At 36.7% G+C, this 18,745-nt stretch overlaps 1 protein-coding gene across 2 annotated transcripts in view; it reads right to left on the reverse strand.

The window, feature by feature from the left end:
* The window catches only part of cpne5a (copine Va), a 94,805-nt gene extending 82,053 nt beyond the window's left edge, over window positions 1-12,752 (reverse strand). For both annotated transcript variants that reach the window (XM_067413805.1, XM_067413804.1), the window contains exon 1: window positions 12,311-12,752. In XM_067413805.1, coding sequence (XP_067269906.1) covers window positions 12,311-12,420 — 110 coding nt within the window. In that variant the 5' untranslated portion in view covers window positions 12,421-12,752. The remainder of the gene's footprint in view (window positions 1-12,310) is intronic.
* Between the last annotated feature and the right edge of the window lie 5,993 nt (window positions 12,753-18,745).

Genomic DNA, 18,745 nt, shown 5'->3' on the forward strand with positions numbered 1-18,745 from the left:
TGGGTGCACTATGGCTTTCAGCATTAATTTTCAACATATATGGTAAAAAACTAAACAAATCTTTTTAGCAATAGACAAAGCCTTAAACAGTTTGGAACTGTTTTTCTTCGCGGAAGCTTTGCGTGAGAGCTAATAAAATATTTAAACTCAAGACAATATTTTGTGTCTAATTTACTTGAGACAAGTAACTGTTAGCCGTGTAATAAGCGGGATAATGTACACAACAACCGGCTGGCTGTACATTATCCCTTACATGTCTCACAATCATATCTCTCTTATATTGCTGTGGCATGCTGATTTTTCATTGAGATTTCATGTACAATAGCTTTGTGGTTGGGCATACAACCTAAATTTCAGATAGGTATTCCATCAAAAACTTGTGTGATAATCTTGGTTAAAAAGAAAGCCACTGTTATTTCCCTTAGCTGCCCATTGAAGACCATCTTTGGAAGCTGCTGAATTTAACTGTCTGCTAAATGGGTAAATGACAAGTTTTGATTAAAAACAGAAAGACACTCTTTATATTTGTTACATGATAACACAAAATCAAGCAAAAATATGCTCAAACATTCGGCATTCCATTCAGCTCTTGACATCTGACCTAATTCTAAACAGGATCATTGAATCAGAGAGTGATTCTGGCACACGGGTTCAATAGACTCTAAGAGTCTGAAATCACTATAATAGATCACTTACATAACTATACACATGGAATTGAGAGGGGCTTAACAAAAACAATAATAATAATAATAATAATAATAATATTAAATAATAATAATAAAAAGAAAAAAAGAAAACACTGGTTTGATTCGACAGTCTTGAGAAATATCTCATTTCTGTCAATATCATTGTCAGAGAAACTGGTTTTTAATTCAATTTTATATGTGGCTCTGGACTGTACAATGGACTGTTTGAAAAGGAAAGTGTTCTCTAATAAGATGAATGTGTGCTGTCGTATCAAACCTTTAACAGACGGAGACAGAAGAAAAACACTGTCACTTCTGCAAATGAAAACCTTTTAAATTAGTCACTCAATCCTTCACCAGTGGAATATAGAGCCGTGAGAAAAGCAAAAACAAAAGGAGTTCATTTATATGAAGAGCCAGACGCAAATTAATGCGAAAACCAATAATTTAACTTCACCCAAGCAGTGTTGTAGAAAACAGTGTTGTTTCTCACATAGAGAAAAAAATGAATTGAACTTGTTCATATGAAATAATGTCTGTTCTCTCTATATTGTAAAGAGATCTGTATTAAATTGTATTAAATTATATAGATTTGAAAACCATCGAAAAGCTGAAAATCTGCAGTTCTAAGAGAAAATCAATGATATTCAAGGATTAGCGGGCTATCGTTAAAACACTGTTGAAGTAAAGGCTTCTGGAAAGCCATTATAGTCTGCTGAAATGGGCTTAACTGTCTGAACATATAGAAGCTCTGACAGATCTGTGATGTTCAAACACAGACCGTAAGTTCAAATTAACTCCTTTGGGCTTTGAGACATGACTGCATCCTACCAGGAATCCTAGAACAGTAGTTTAAGTGTCTGAGGCTTGTGAGAAAGTTTTAAATTTAGCCATAAAAGACAGGGCATTAATCATACATTAACACATAAATCATTCATCAATGCCTTGCCTGTCATAAATGTTAGTGAACCTACTAAAGAGACAAAAAATCTTAAAGGTATAGTTCGCCCAAAATGTATTTGCATCGTTTACTCGCCTTCCTGTTTTTCCAAATCACTTTCTTCTGTTGAAAGCAAAATATTTTTTTTTTTTTTCAAAATCTCCACAGAAGAAAGAAAGAGAAGGGATGCGAGACGCATGGACGCAACAATTCATATAAATAAATTAAATTAAAACATAATTAAATAAAAGAAAATGTAAAACCAATAATAAATATTAAAAAAAATGAATTACACAGCAAAACAAAATGACACAAAATAAATAAATATAAAATTAATAATAAATAAAATAAAATAAAATAAAATAAAATAAAATAAAATAAAATAAAATAAAATAAAATAAAATAAAATAAAATAAAATAAAATAAAATAAAATAAAATAAAATAAAATAAAATAAAATAAAAAGTTTTCCGAACTCAGAGCAGATGTTTAGATCTGCATGGCATAATATACTTGTAATTGTAGTGTAGTGTTCTGTGCTGATCTTTTGACTGATTGAACGGTGATATTAGCCCCACAGATCAGTTCTTTCTCTTCGCCAGGAAAGGGGTCTGACACTATTGGATTTGTGATCCAATCTCAATCTCACCCCGCTCTCTCAGATCCAGTGGCACTGTAATTGGCACCCTCATGCGGGAGAAGCTATTTCAGCCAGAGGGGATCAAAATAGATTCTAAACTCCTCAGCCAATGAATCCTCATTGGTTCAAAGAAGCAGAAAAAAAGTAATTCAAGTTGCTATCTGGTTATGGGGGCAAAGAGAAATTTCAGAGTTCATCTCAGCCAAAAGCCACAGACCCGGAGGTGGAGAAGAGGAAAGGATCATGTCGCTCATCATGTCATCTGGAATGAAAACTCTTGTAGTCTGGCCATCCTGGCAGGGGTATTACCACCATGACAGACTCTCAGGTCAATGGAGAGTGCTTAACATCATGGCTATTTGATGAACTCTGAACAATGCTCAGAGCAGGACTGAGTACGAACAACACTAGGCGAAACATTTCCCATGAGTCAAAAGAAAAGATGGCTAGCAGGACATAATTTAATGTCCTAGGGCTCCATCTAACTGCCACCTAAAGGCACACAGGGCACCGGCAATCAACCAGTACGTTATTAGAATGTCTCTCACAGGTCCTGTGCCACTTCTAAGACCTAAGAATTCCTGTTATAGTGTTTCATTAAATGTAATATGATCTACAATCCCTCTGTTTTTTCCTCAAGAAGTAATTACAGAAGAACAGGGGTGTCAGCATTTTTCCAGCTCGTCAAAAACAAGAATGAAACACTGTAATTAAATCCTGGCAAGCGCTGTTCACAAACCAGGCATAAATCTACACAAAAACCTCTGGTGAAGTCAGAAGCCATAGGGCCAAGGATCTCGTTTTGCATGTCTCTCGCTCAATAGCTTGTAAATGCAGCCCTTAATCACTGTTACGCAGCACGTCCTGATCTATGGTGCTCATTTAAACTAAATTACCTCTTAACAGGATAAACATGTAAGCATTGAAAAGTGATGTGTGATTAAGTAATTGGAGTAATACATTACTATTATATTTATCAATAAATGCAGCATAAGATATTCTTTCATTAAAAAAAAACATTTTTAAAACATTAGTTGAACATTAGTAAATATACAGTATTTAACAAAAACTACACTTGTGTTAAAAATCTGCCCAATTCTATAATTATTTTCCAATAACGGGCCGACATCATAATTCTCCACAATTGTATCTAAAAAAAAACTTTAAACACTAAAATGTCTATGTTGTGATGTTTAAGTGAATTGAGACATCACATACTTATATTTAAATATATAATATATGGATAAGTATATTCACTGGGAGATAAATAGTTGATGAGAAAATTGAGAACGGTCAGCTAAATCATTCCCACATTCCCTTAAAATGAGTTAAAGGCCTTAATATATAAATGTCATCATCAGCCTAGTCTTAGACTAAAATGCATGTTTGAGCTGTTTTAAATGAAAGCAACTTGCCTTGTATATTCATACGGAACATTCTCCTGCCTTATGTGGTTAGCTGGTTACTCAGTTGTTCACTTTGTGACAAAGTATACAAATCTTTAATAACAGCAGCAGATAATGTCTTGTTTTTTATCACAACAGCATAACATATTTAATGTCAGTATTGTTTCCTGTTTGTCAAAAATCAATAAAGAAAAAATATGTCAGTGCCATTGTTTTGTCATTACACCAGTAATAAGAGTAATTAATGCACAATAGAAAAAACATTAATGCTCTGTGAATTTAGATTCTTTTTTTTTTTTTACAAAGGAGTAGATGAATGCAGATTAAAATGAACAGAGAAATTATTAACAGATAATATTGACTGAAAAAAAATAAGTGATGCCCAAAGCCAAAAACTGACCTCCAGGCCAGCTTTGTTTGCTACGCTAAATAGTGTTTGCTGGTGGTTCACCTGTCAGTGCAGTCTAGGACTGCCTTCGACTAAAGATTTTTCTACTCGACTGGTAGTTGTTCATTTAAACCATTAGTTAACTAATCGACTAGATTAGAATTGACTAATGCATTTATATTATTAAGCCATTAATGATAATAAGCCTTTAATTGCCTATATATAATACATAGCATAATGCGTTTGCCATGAAAAAAACAGCAAGGAGACTGTTTAAACATTTTAATAATTTATTGAATGTTTTGTGTTTTTCGGCTGCAGAGATAAAATCGACAATGCTGTCTCGTCATCTCCGCAGTGGACACGCCTATATGCACATTTCATACCGATAACACAATTTTGTTTTCCACTTGAATTGGTTCGTTTAAAAGTATAGATTTCAATCTTTGTATAGATAGGCTATATTTTTCATGTCTGTGTGGCAAGTACAGTCTGTGATTTTTGTTTTCATTATTTTACAAAAACACAGTGTTTTGATGTTATTGTGAGTCTATAGGAACACAAATAGGCCTTTTACAGTTTGCATAACTCCTGTAGCAAAAATGACAGTGTTTTTGAAGTTAAATGCAAATGATCGCGCCGGCACCTGGATGTCACACAGTAAGCGCGCTCTCCACACAAACACTGATATGCGTCTAATACTAGCTCACATTTATCTAGGTTAACATTAGTGCGAGTGGACTTTTAAAGTTGCTACTACTGACATGTTTCAAGTGATATTTGAGGTCAATGAATGATGGGTGAATGTTTGGTTAATGATCTGTCCATCACAGCCACATGGAGGTTTTTTTTTTCTGTGACTAAATGACTAATACAATTTTGGTTAGACTAACAGTTAGTCAGCTATTAGGGGGCAGCCCTAATGCAGTCATTAAGATAAATTGAAAGTAATTTTAAGCAAGCAATTATATTTAAATTAAAGAATCTGCAACAATTTAACAGTAAAAAAAATGATGAAGGAATAAGAACTCCCCCAATACAGTGATAAAAAAAGTATTAGTGATTAGTGACTAGTAGTGATGTAAAAATATCAATACTGATATTTAGTAAATCTCATTGGGGCAGTTCTTGTTTTGGAGTTAAAAAACTGCAATGCCAATCAATGTGTTTTCATTTCAATTAGGGGGCAGCCGCACTCAACTGAATAAGCCCAATAATGATCAAGGCAACACATTATTTCGACAGTACTATCAGTAACTTTCCAACTACGTGTCAACCTAACTGTCTACTACAGTGTACTCTAATGGGAGCTGGTTGGCATGTAGGTACAAATTTACTTATTGTTATTAGAATGTCTAAAGTGGACCCTCAAAATAAAGTGTAACCAAAATCCGAGATGCATAGCAAGTGTAGACAAGCCTTTTGTCGTTCCTAGTATCTTTGTCACATCACACGATGATCTCAAACACCACACAAGAGAATTCTGGGTTTGTGAGACAGCCGTTTTCAGCTCTTTGATTCAACACCATCCTCTGTCACAACACAGGCATACCCACACTCGCACGAACACATTTATACCCATACTAAATCAGCCAGCTCAATTAACAACTGGCCAAGCTCTCATCCAGCCCATCCATCCGTTCAGCAGCTGTTTTTTTCCCTCAACCATCTGTTAGACTATTCACCATATTAAGCGCTTCCCTCTGTGACACGCAGAGGTCAGGCACTCAGTCCCTCCTCCTAAAAACTGTTATCTACTAACCTATGATTTTATTTTAATCACATATTGGACATATCGCAGGGCTTGTTTATTCTTAAAGGTTCAAAATTACTGCCTCAGTGTAATATCGGTTTGTTCCTCTAGATGTTCAATTATGTCAATCAGACCTGCAGACAAAAGTCACAACAAAAACAGGACAAAAACATGTGAATAGATTGGAGGAAAACAATACATAAACTAGGACATGCACGCAACCACTTCTGCAGTAGATTACACTGTGAATACATAATGACTGTAAATCTCTGAGCCTCATTTAGCCTCTCATGTCTTTTGGCATTGATTCTGCCTCTTTATTACAAGCTGAAGACCTCACCATCTATCCATCCTCCCCATCATCCTCATCTGCGGTCATTTAAGGGCGAGTGACTCTCTTCTCTATAGTTGTCTACTTGTGGGTTTTCAGATGGCTATATAGAGACCGATTTGCAATCCACATACATTGGTGCAGTGTGAGCAGGTGAAGAGGTGATCGTTGGTGGAGATTGAGCCTTTTTGTCTTTCTAGCTTGACCTTTGCGGCACGGCAGAGTTCTATTTCATGACGTGCAGAACCTTCCTGAACAGATTTCTTCAAGTTAGTCCTATCCAGTGCAATGTGTTTCCATTTGCTCTATATGATGTGGCCTTGATATTGTCCTTATAACATTTATTTTACCTGCCAGTGGCTCGATTACCTTCCTTCAGCTAGGAGTACAGGACCTTGGGAGATTGGTGTATTGGACATGCTTTTGGATGATATGGCCTGTCCATTAAAGTTGGTACTGCATTATTATATTGGTGATTCATGTGGGTATTCATGTTGGCTCCCTCTAAGAAGCTGGTGTTGGTGTGTCTGCCCTCCCAGCTGAATCTCAGAGGCTTTCGTAGAGGTCCTTGCACATTCTGCAATTCTCGTCCAAACTTTTTGCACGTAATTGCATTAAACACATTTACACACTGCCTCCGAAACTTCTGTCCATCATAAAATAATTCAGATCAGGTTACATTTTCTGCATTTTTGCATTTGTAGCAAGCATTTTGAGAGGAATTTTGACAATTCAGAGCCAATGTACACGCAAACTCCAAAATCCAGATTTAGCGCCTGACAAGTGTATCTGCAACATCTAGCAGCCAAAAAGCACTGTCATGATGACAAACAAAGTTTTAATATGTGGCTCCAATATCACCAGCAACGCATTAAACTTAGTCACTGACATCCTGAAGTAAACTTTGAATTGCTCAGGATAATCCTGAAGCTCCGTGATAAGGAGGTATCTCCTTCCTCTCTAATGATTAGATGGACCCAATATTTCCTCTTTCTTTTTCTTTAGAGAGGATAACAAAATCCTCATTGCTTGAAGACATTGAAGACTCATGAAGACATTTAGCGATGTTTTTCAAAACAGATTCATTCATGTGCATTGGAATCAGTATGCAAGGTTTCTGTGTGTGACAAGTTTTTGGATGACTCCGTGTGCGAGGACCTTAAAGATCTTTGGTGGTATTGTTCAAGGGCTCTCAAGTGCCTGTTGTACGTGGTCCATGAGTTGGCTCCATACAGCAGGGTGGGGAGGAAAAAGGCTCTGTAAACCAGGAGTTTGTTTGGGCTGTTTCGGATTTTGAAGACTCTTTTCCTGCATCTGGCGTTGGCTTATCAACTAAGGCAATGGTTGACCTCAGAATCGATGTCAGCTTTTGAGGAAATAAGGCTGCCGAGGTAGGGGAAGTGGTCCTAGTTTTTTAAGAGTGGTGTTGTCCACTTTCATGGTAGACTGGGTAGCTGGCTGGTTGGGTGGAGATTGATAGGACTTGGGTCTTCTTTATGTTAAAGGTTAGGCCCAGGGCTCTGTACCTAAAGGCTTTCAGAGGTTTTCCGCAGAGTGTGCTGTGATGACGTTATCGTCCGCGTACTGAAGCTTCATGATGGTGGTTTAGTTGTCTTTGCTCTTTGCCTTGAACCTGTTACGGTTGAAGAGTCTCCTTTGGCAGGTCTTAGTCAATGAGATGGCGTACGGCAGCAATGAAGATGGCAAAGATGACCCCAGTTTCCATTTCCACCTTCAATTTCCATCTGAGCCACCTTTGCTGAGCACTGTGACTGAAATTCCGCCTTAGTATTCTGCTATACAGCTTCCTACATTGCTTTCTCTCTGTCTCACTTTGGAGTTACTTGCTTCTTCAACATCTCATGTTCATGTAGCATCTGCAAAATCAAACCTGGTTGTTTTTCATTTTGGTGGCAGAGTTTTTAAATCTATGAAGCTATGTTGGAAACAGGATACGTAAGAAGTGCTCTAATATTCACAGCTCTGGGACTTAAGGTACTATTCCAACATGTATCAAATGATGAAATCCAGCAATAAAAGGCACTGGAGCTGAAAGAATCACAAAAGAACAATAAAGGCTTACAATACACCACGGCTCCATTTGGAATCAAGTCACACGCTGAGAGGTGAGCTGAACCCAAACCGTAAATCATCTCCAGGTTTGCAAATACCCACCAGACAGAGCCCTTCTCAGCAGAGTAGAGCCTAGAGTCTAGCAGCAGAGCGGTGCAGAGTGAATGTAGATGTATTCCATGATCTGGTTCCGAATCTGCAAGGTCAACTCTGAGGAGGACGTGGATCTGCAGTGAAACTGAAGCTTGCCAACAACTGCAACTTTATTCCTCCACTTTTTCAAAACAAAGAGCTACTCATGGAGCTACTCGTGAAGGACACAGTACCAAAAGGGACACATGGTGTTTGGAAAGGACATCCATTTCCCAGCAGCAATAATTACATTTAGAGTTCAATGTTTAGATGGTAAAAAAAACTTCTTTTAGAGAGCCATTTCAAATATATTTAAGGACATAATGCAGAGGTATCTAAAAAGTTCTAGTTAGTTAAACTGCATAATGCAAACAAGTAGATCCTTCCTCATGAAAGAGGCACAATTCCAACAGGCACCCGCATAGATTTTAATATTAAAAATACTTTTTTTTCAGGGTTACATATTAAAAAAATACCAACGTTATCAGGGTCAAACAATAGAGAAAAGTAAGATGAAGAATGCACTCACTGTAAAAAAAAAAGAAGAAAAAAGAAAAGTTGGCCAAATTGAATTTCTGTGAATTTACTGTGAATTACAGTGCTTACTATTGTTATTTGTTAGATTTCGCACACCTTCTGGAGCACACATTACATTTTTTGAGTACCAGACACACTCTTGGACAATATTTTTTCTTATTACTTCGATTGCTTGTTTGTTATTTAAATCATTATCTGCATTTCACAAAGTTAAGACTAGAAAGAAAAAGCAGAGAGAAACACAACACAAAAATTACAATGAGGTTCAATGTTGTTTTCCCAAATGTATGTGGTCAACATTACCACTGTAGTTTCAGGGGTGGTGTATTAACTGCACACATTCTGTCAAATTTGAGTATGTAAATTGAATTCAGGTCTCTTAGACTACAATCTGTCCTGACAGTTGTGTTTGGTGATGATCAACTGTGATGAGATTCATAGAAAATGAAGTGTGAAATTGATTTTAAATCAATCAAAAAGCATCTGAAAAGCATTTTCTTGGATCCAATGTTGCCGTAGTTACTGTGTTTTGTCTTTGCAGTATTGTCATGTGCATTTAGTTAACTGAAAAGACAAGTTAATGCAGCTTAGTGCCAGTCCAGGGTGAATCCTTTAGTTGTAAGCAAATTCAACAACTATGCAGTCTAGACTATTTCTATCAAAGAATCACCTAAATGTTAGGGTTTATTCCATCAAACATGATCTAAAATACAAACAACTGTTCAGAAGTCTGGGGACTGTTAGATTTTTAATGTTGTTGCATTTATTTGATTAAAAACACAGTAAACCATAAATATTGTACTTTAAAATGTAATTTATTCCTGTAAGGCAAAGCTAAATTCCATTACTCCAGTCTTTAGTGTCCCATGATCCTTCCGAAATAATTGTAATATGCTGATGTGGTGCAAATAATAATAATAGGTAATATTTCTTATTATTAATCAAAACTTTTTTATTATCTCATATTTCACATTTGTAGAAATTAGAATTCCTAGGTGTATCCAAACACTTTTCTTGTCACTTGACGATACCAAAACACAAATCAGAAACCCAGAACCCAATTAGTGCCAGACAACAGGATCAATCGCATATCTCACACCCACAGCCTTTTGCGATAAGGGTTATCACAGAGTCTCTGGTTTGTCGGGCCAAACTTTCTGCAGTCCAATAGCATCAGCAGGTTATGAGGGATTCTGGAGGGGGAAGTGAAGCGATTCAATTCCATGTCTGCCACAATCCCCTGATAATCAGCCCAAACTAAATCAATTACAAAGAACAAACGCAGGTGATGATTTCCACCACCGCCTCGCAGAGTCTCATCACAAACCTGGAGAGAATGTTCTGAGCTGCAGAGAGGGCCATAACGGTTCAGGGCCAATAGATTTCTTTATATATTGATTCAATCTCAGAAGGAACGAGGTGGCAAAAATCAAATTCAATTAAAATAATAACAATAACATAAAAATCAATAACTTCATTGCATATTTGATAAAACTAATGAGGTTTTTTTTATCTGTGTTTGAGTTATTACAGTTATGTGAGGGTGTAGCGAGAAGGGTATAGAAAAAAAGTCCTATAAAGGAATGCTAATGGAGTTTCATAATTAGAAATGGGAACCAATCCTAATCAGATCAAACAAGAATCCTCTAAAAATTCTCTTAGAATAAGATGAGATCATACTGTACATACTGAAACGCCTATTTTAATTTTAATCTTCAGTGTTCTTTATTCATTAGAATCTTATTTAAACCCATGAGGATTGGATATGTAATATATAATGTTATGTAACAGAAATCCCCTTATAATCGATAATGCATGCATTAGTATTCCTTTATGATTTCCCCCCCCCCCCCCCCTCTGTTTTGACAAGTAGGACAGAGAAATAATGAAGAAAGGGGTAGAAAAAAATGAAATAATATGCTCTTACATGCAACACAACACTTAAGGCACTTAATAACTAAAGTCACATTTTGTGTAATGTACAGTACACATGATGTATTGCTTGTATTTTGATATAATCATTTTTAGTGGATGTAAATTTTGAAAATGAATTTCTATCTAAAAAACAATTTATATCTGGTTCATTAAAAACAGTTGCGGTCACATTTAGCTAATTTGATGACGTTTTGGTCTTTAACAGGGAAATTGATTCAGCTAACAATCAAACCAAATTACACCCATAATCAGTATTCTTTCTTTCTTATTGCAGACAGCATGCAATATTAACTTGCAGCTGAGAAGTTGGCGAGTTTATGGTTATTAGCTACTTGTACAGGAAATTGCTCTCATTAAATCGATGGTTTGACTGTCAAGTTGGGAAATTCAGTAAAATAATTTTGTCTAAATTGGACTGGAGCGTGTATAATTGACTATAAGCGACTATTAAAGGCATAGCAGATGTTGAGTACGCCAGCCGTATCCATTACTCCTCAAGATGATTGAAAACCCAAACCAATAGCCCACCTATCACTCTGAGCAATGAGCCGGCTGTGGTCCTGGCTGAAATTCATTTTCACCACATCTCAGAACCTGTTTTTCTAGTAGCAGCATTTCAGTGATCCATTCTTATCAAGACCAACCTCTGCACTTAAATTAAAGACAATGTTATAAGCATTGAGGGAAAAAAAAATGTTCAGCATAAGAAACTGCGTTACATGCAACATACAAACCCCCCGCTGCTGTTTTGAATGCTGTATTTCTTGACATGAGGACACTGGGTGGGGTTTTATGCTGCTTCTCATGAATATTCACTGTTTCCTTCAGCACTATGAATTGGCGACTAATACCCATTTCCAGCAAAGAATAACTAAAGATATACCAACAAGCAGTTCTCTCAACTAAATACACAAGCATGTGACAAGTATTATGATGGAAAGGGAAGATGGTATATAGGGGAGCCTGTGGGGACTTGATGTTCAGAGCATCTGACAACTTATGGCATCTCTGTATGAAGGCAATTGAGCCGCAACGTTAAGTCCTTTGGGCAAGTATACACAACTCACTGTATATATTAGATATTTACGCTCATATCAATATTGTAGAGACAGACATCTCCTATCATAATTACTGCATGTGAACTGCTACTTCTAAAACTATTTCTGTAATAAATAATTCAACAAAACAAAAACAAAAAACAGGGTTGAACAGAATAATGCCAAAGGACAACATTTGTTGAAATGCTTAATTTTCTCAGTTAAAAGGAACCAATATAAAGAAAAAACTAGAACCAACCAGTCAAGATCACTAGTACAAAGTAAACTTGTTTTTTATACAAGGTGTATTTGCTGAACCTAAAAAAAAAAAAAACTAAAAAAACATTAAGAACTTTTCTATAGTCAAACACCTGACATTATGGGGTCGATATGAACTATAAACGCCCTTAAAGTAACTTGAGTGAGCGAGTGTAAATTGATTCTATTTCATACCTGCACGAGACGGTGATCTCCACTTTGGTGGCGGGAATATTCCCCGTGATAGGGTCGAACTCGCTCACTGAGGCCGTGTCCTCTAGTTTATCCATAACGTCCCCTTCCATGGATGTGCGGGACAAGTGGACGCTCTCTACTTCAAACAGTTTAGCAGTTCGTAGTGCTGCAGTGCCTCCTGAAATCTCACAGCTCCAGCGAGGCGCGGGCGCGGGCGCGCGCAGGACCGCAGCAGGGTGACAGAAAATCAGCGTCTGTGCTGGTCGCGCGCTGCAGAGCGCGGATGTCCTGTGATGCGCTTTATAATAATATATCAGCAGTGTTACAAGAACAAAAGATGACTACACAACGGGGTTGGGTCGTTAAATGAAAAACTCAAAAGAAGAGTGCAGGTGGGCGCCTTTTCTGACAGCGTTGAGCTCTCTGTCCGTATGTGTGGAGTGGAAAGTAAAAGAGTAGAACTCCACCCCTCGCGCATTCTTTCACATATCCGTGGCTTTGCGCTCGGTCGGCGCAGCATCACGTTATTGATCCACAGCTACGGCTCATTACTGCCTGAGCTATATCTCACGGCAGTTAACTTCTGAAATAGCTACCCTCAAACCATTCCATTCAAAAACAACGAGGGCAAACGTGCTACATTAAAAACCTGTTATTTTAACTGCAAGTTATTAACGTTAACATACTACGGAAAAATGTACAGGACCTATTTCTAAAAAGATATCATTTGACTGTAAAATAGGCCTATTTTAAAATCAACTCACAAACTTACTTTAACAAAGAGATATGCATACTTTAGCAGTAAAATGTTTTTATAAGAAAAAAATAATACTTTGTAATCCAATATATAGAGTGAGTGCCCTGCCTGCAATTTATTTTTATTTTTTTTAATAAATCCTTATTAACCGAATAATTGATTAGGGATTATTCAATTAAATGACATAGTGAGTATTAAATTCAATTTGATGGAATTTTAATATTCATTTAATTACATACATTTCTTTAGAGTTAGTTCCCCTATTATGGGTTTTTGAGTATTCGCTCTTATGCAGAGTAGGCTATAATATAGCTGTTTGTGAATGTAAACGTTTTGCAAAGTTGTAACGTCGAAAGTGCAAAATAAAGTTATTGTCTAACAAATGAATCGACTCTGAATCGCCTAAATGAGTCATTTTTTGTTCGACATGTTCTACGTCACTAGAAATCACATTTGCATAACGCCCGCCTATGTTGTACATTGACGGTCCGCGAGCAACTTGTCCCCAAACACATCATTTTACTGACAACTGCTGCTCAGATCACAGAGTTAATGGGCAAAACGCTTTCTCCTAAAGGGTAGGTCAGAGTCAGTACTCACTATGTTTATTTGGACCAGCTTGAAATACAAGGGCCTACTGCACATCAGCTGTGGGTCCCTATTACCTAAAACTGTGTCTAGCAATGCTGGAGCAAAAATTGTTTTGGAAACTTTAATGTTACATCAGTCATTCACGTAATGTGTGCTGTTATTGATTCAGCTCGCTATAAGGAGGGATTTAGACACACTGATTCATCTATCGAGTCGTTTGAAAATCCCTTAACAATCTGGTGATATGTAATGTGTATTATGAGAAACGAGGCTTGTAAACATGTTGTAGAAGGCCTCCAAAACAAAATCAGGAGCCTTTAAAATAGCATAATAGGGTAATTGTACTAATTTAATAAATTGACAGTAAGGAACTGTGAAATACACAAGACAAAATACTTCCTATAATCCCATAATAACTACAATAAAAATACAGCAGGCTATGTTACAAAGTGGAATAATTACCAAAGATTTAACAGACATGTTAAATGTAGTTTTTTAATGGCATCTCTACTTTTCTCTATAGGCAACAGAGGCGTTTGTTTTTAGGACAACATTTCAAGCTTATACCTGATTCTGAAAAGAAGGGGTTTGTTATCAGCAAATATGTCCAAAGAACTAGAATAATCACATAAAACACTATTTATGTCTAGTGAGAGACAAGAATTTTTGAGTTTGAGCTGATAAAAAGCACAGTGTGAGACGGCCCACCTAGAGTTCTTCATGCTGCAACTGCATTTCAGCACCACAGCATCGGACAGCTCCACAATCCCTTTCCCCACAGTCCAGCACTAACACTAATTGCAACAAATACAAAAATGTACTCGTAAAGACATAGTCCCATCATAGGCACTTGGAGTCAGCGTTAATCACTTTTAATCAGATTTAATTACAGCTGCTGTTATCTCCTCTGGACCAATGGTGGTGACCCATTTTAGCAATTTTCTCCTCACACCTTAATTCCTCCAAGCCACCCAGTGGGTAATTATGGGTGTTACTTGTGGAGGGCTGTAGGTGACAGCATGTGGCCTGCATTCTGACAGAACAGCATGCTGGAACACTATATAGTCCCACTGTCACAGAGACTCAGGCTTCATAGGGGGGCTGACTGACACGATGTTGCACTGGTTTTGTTCATTGAGGCTTTGAAGTTTGGATGGAGTGTGTGTGAAAGTGAAAATAGAAACACTATAAAGAGAGAACGGAGTGAATATAAGACAGCATGAGAACCCTCTTACACTCTTGAATTACTCTGCTGCTCAGAATGTGTATTTCCTATCAAATGCATCTGTTATTGTTCCTCTTGAAAATAGAGGGACACTTCATTCAGAGTCTTTCCCCTTGGCTTGGATTCAATTCCACAGAGGACTTCACAGATTGACATCCAGCTCTGCCTTTTAGTCACACACACTGGTGGATCAGACACAGATGCCTATTTTCTCACAGCTTCCATTAAATTTCCATCTCCAAAAATCACTCACCAAAATAAATCAGAAACCAAATGGACAACAAGGCGCTGTCGCTGAACCAGCCATTGCTATGCAATTTCATGGCTTCATGCAACCATAAGTCAAGTGGCTTCACTGAACATGGCAACATTTATCCACAACCCAGCCCGCTTGGACACAAAGATATGGGAGAGTGTGTTGGTGCTTTCTCAAGCTTAAAACTCTTGTAGTAAGCCAAAGCAGGTCATCACTGTTATATCTATGCAACCCCACTGTAAACCCAGTTACCAGAACTCCAAAAAATTGAGGTAATTGATTGCCTCCAATTTTTAAGTTGATTAACTTAAATCAATTAACTTAAGTCACAATTTTCCAGAACTTAAAAAGGTTGGATTACCAGCTTGTACCTTTTGATAACAGTTAAATTAAAGTGCTCATTTAGCTCAACTCAAATATTTGCAGTTAATATGACTTACCGTTTTCTGCTAAGGTAACTCAATTATTTTTAGTTATTATAACAAAGTGTTGAGTTTTCACAGAACTTAAACAATTAAGTACACAACCACACCCTTTTTCCCTTACTTCCAATCAAAACATCCCCATGGGTCCCAACATGCATTGCGGAATGAATAAATTATGCATCTGAATTGTGAAAAATATTCTTTGAATCTTATTTTTTGTTTTGTTCTGATGTTTTTGTAGCTTGTTTTAAGTTGATTCAGAGTTCTTTTTTTTCTTTTCTTTTTTGATTGTCACCATTGTAGAGATCCATACATGGATTCTTGATATCTGTGTGTGTCTAACTAATGCCATATTGTGCCACATACAAAAATAAATTGTTAAATTACCACCTCAGTAAAGGATCTCATGGCTATTATTATTGATTCTTTCAAACTAATAATAGCCACTTCAACAATCAGAGCATTCGACTCTGCATGAGATCAGGGATTCTGCCAATACATGATGATGTCATCATCAACAATGAATAAATAACACCACTTCATGATATTTTCTCTTAAGTTTTTGATCCTTAGCAAATATGTCTCACAAACACAAAGCAGCCAGAGAACCACTAATATTACACAGTCAAGCGTCAAGAGCCCAACTAAAGCAAACACTTATCTCCATCATGGTGACTTCCAATGAAACTATTATTTTCATTAAAACAGAAATAAAGTCAATCCGGTTAGTTATACGTTAGTTCACATATTATTGTTAGGTTTAGTAACTTACACATTTTTCTTACTGAATTTAAGTTTGTTTACAAGGAAAAAGTCTCCATCTTAATTTGAATCAGCAACAAGCAACAGCTGCGAAAAGGACCGCCTTTTGTAAATGTCCTCCAATCAGTGAATTAGTTCTCTTATTGCCAGACAGAACTCCTTACATGGCCAATCACATCAAAGCAAGATCAAAGTGAGCTATTTTAATTAATTATGATTTCGAGTTCATACAACTTGAAATCCGAAGTTTATGTATTTTGTTGGTTAATAAGTTATACTAACTTATATTTTTAAGTTTCTGAACTAATCTAGTAATATTAGGTCAAGATTACTTCACTGAAAAAATAAAACCCTTGGATCAACTTAAAAAAATTGAAGTAATCGATCACACGAAATATTTTACATTGACTCAAGTAAATAATTTAATTTAGTTTAATTTGAAAAGTTTAAATCCATGCAACAACTTTTTAAAGGTTGATCAAACTAATTATTTTAGATTGGAACAAACTAATTATTTTAAATTGGATCAAACTAACAAATCATTATTTTATGTTGGGATAAACTAATTATTTAAATTAAAACAAAGTAATATTTATAGGCCAAAGTAAATTAATTATTTTAGGTTGTCTCAAATTAAGATGTCATTATTTAAAATGTATAATCAAAACAAAAAAAAGCTTTTAAAACATTTTGATCAATGACTATCATAACACTTTCCTTTAGAACACATTTATATTTATTGTTCAATGAACATGTTCACATGTATAAAGATCAGCAGTCTCCTTCACACAAACATACAAATTTGTTACAAATAATCAAATCACCACTTGATGACATCACATTAGTAGTAATATTAAATTAGGAATGTTTGTCCTGACAACACAGTTCACCATAAAACATCCTAAAATACAATTAAAATATTAAGATACAAATGTATTTCATGTCCATAAATGTATATGATGATGAACAGTCTCTTTCAGCTGAACACCAGAGACAAATCCTGGAACTGCTCCTCAGACAGTGAACAGTGAACACTGCATCAGTTTCTGATACAGAGCTGTAAGCTCTACATTTAAAGGGTTAGTTTACCCAAAAATAAAAATTCTGTCATTAATCACTTATCCTCATGTTGTTCGACACTCGTGAGACCTCTGTTCATCTTCGGAACACAATTGAAGATATTTTAGTTGAAATCCGATGGCTCAGACAGGCCTTTAATGACACCAATGTCATTTCTCTCTCTTAAGACCCATAAAAAGTTCTGATTGGGCCAGCGCTTCCCGTGATGTGATGGGACAGCAGCTTAGCGCACTTTGCCCGGAAAGGTCCCGCCTCTTACCATAACGGGGCGATGCAAGCGCTGAATGCGCGCTCTTCTCCACGTAGGAGAGCAACGAGACCACGCCCCCTATTTTGTGTGTTCTTGTGGGTGGAGGGTTAGTCAACAAACGGTTCTAGTGACGTCATTACAGCAGGAAGTGCAGCGGTGTAGTCCAAACCGGCCGCTCGCTGTAGGCTTTGAAAGGGAACTTCTGTTAAATAAAATATCTCGCTTGGCATTGAACTTTGAGCTTTATAATTTTACAGGTATTATTTATTCTCCAACAGCAACATTTCACACTAACTAAAGTTTGAAAGATAGAATTGCGAAGAACGGGACCTTTAATGACAGAATATTGTTTTTGGGCGAACTAAACCTTTAAATATAACCTATTTGTATGCAATATAGCAAGCAGGTTCCGGACCTCTGATCCTTCAATGACAATTTTAATGTCTTTTGGTGGATGAAGAGGATCCTCTTTCCCAGTGATAAAGATCGCCATGGTTGTTTGCTCCAGTTCTTCAATCTCATTTTCCTGCATAAAAAAGAAAGAGAAAATAAGTACATTATAGTTTCAGAACTCTCCCATTTTCAGCTCTTACACACTCTAAACTGAACTTGAATAGGCGCGTGACGAGTAAAAACAAAGCGAGGCCGGTAAGTAATTGGATGATCAGTGCCAACTGCACGTCACACTGGTCTCAGAGCTTTCACAGAGGAGTGAAGGGAGAATAAAAGGAGGAGCGACGACAGTGAAGGAAGAGAGAGGACCAGGCATGGATTTTACATAGCATATAGGTGTTAAGTCATTTGCAAATGGATTCCTTTGGACACACTTATTTTGACAGTGTTCCAGGGAAGACAAGGAAAAAAAAGATTGTTTTGGTACGTCTGGACATGGTCTAAGTGTTCACAGCTCAAAATTCAGCATCAAAGATTTCTCATAAATAGTGTTAAAATCTCATCTTGTGAGCTGAGTTTCTCATCACACCCCTATTTATTAAAAGTGGCTAGGAAAACCTAGACTATGACCATGTTAGTCTGTAGGTGTTATTTGTGTGAGCAAGTGAGAGAGATGCCCTTACCTGGTATTCTTTC

The sequence above is a fragment of the Pseudorasbora parva genome, chromosome 13 (assembly GCF_024679245.1).
Source record: "Pseudorasbora parva isolate DD20220531a chromosome 13, ASM2467924v1, whole genome shotgun sequence".
Classification (NCBI taxonomy): Eukaryota; Metazoa; Chordata; class Actinopteri; order Cypriniformes; family Gobionidae; genus Pseudorasbora; species Pseudorasbora parva.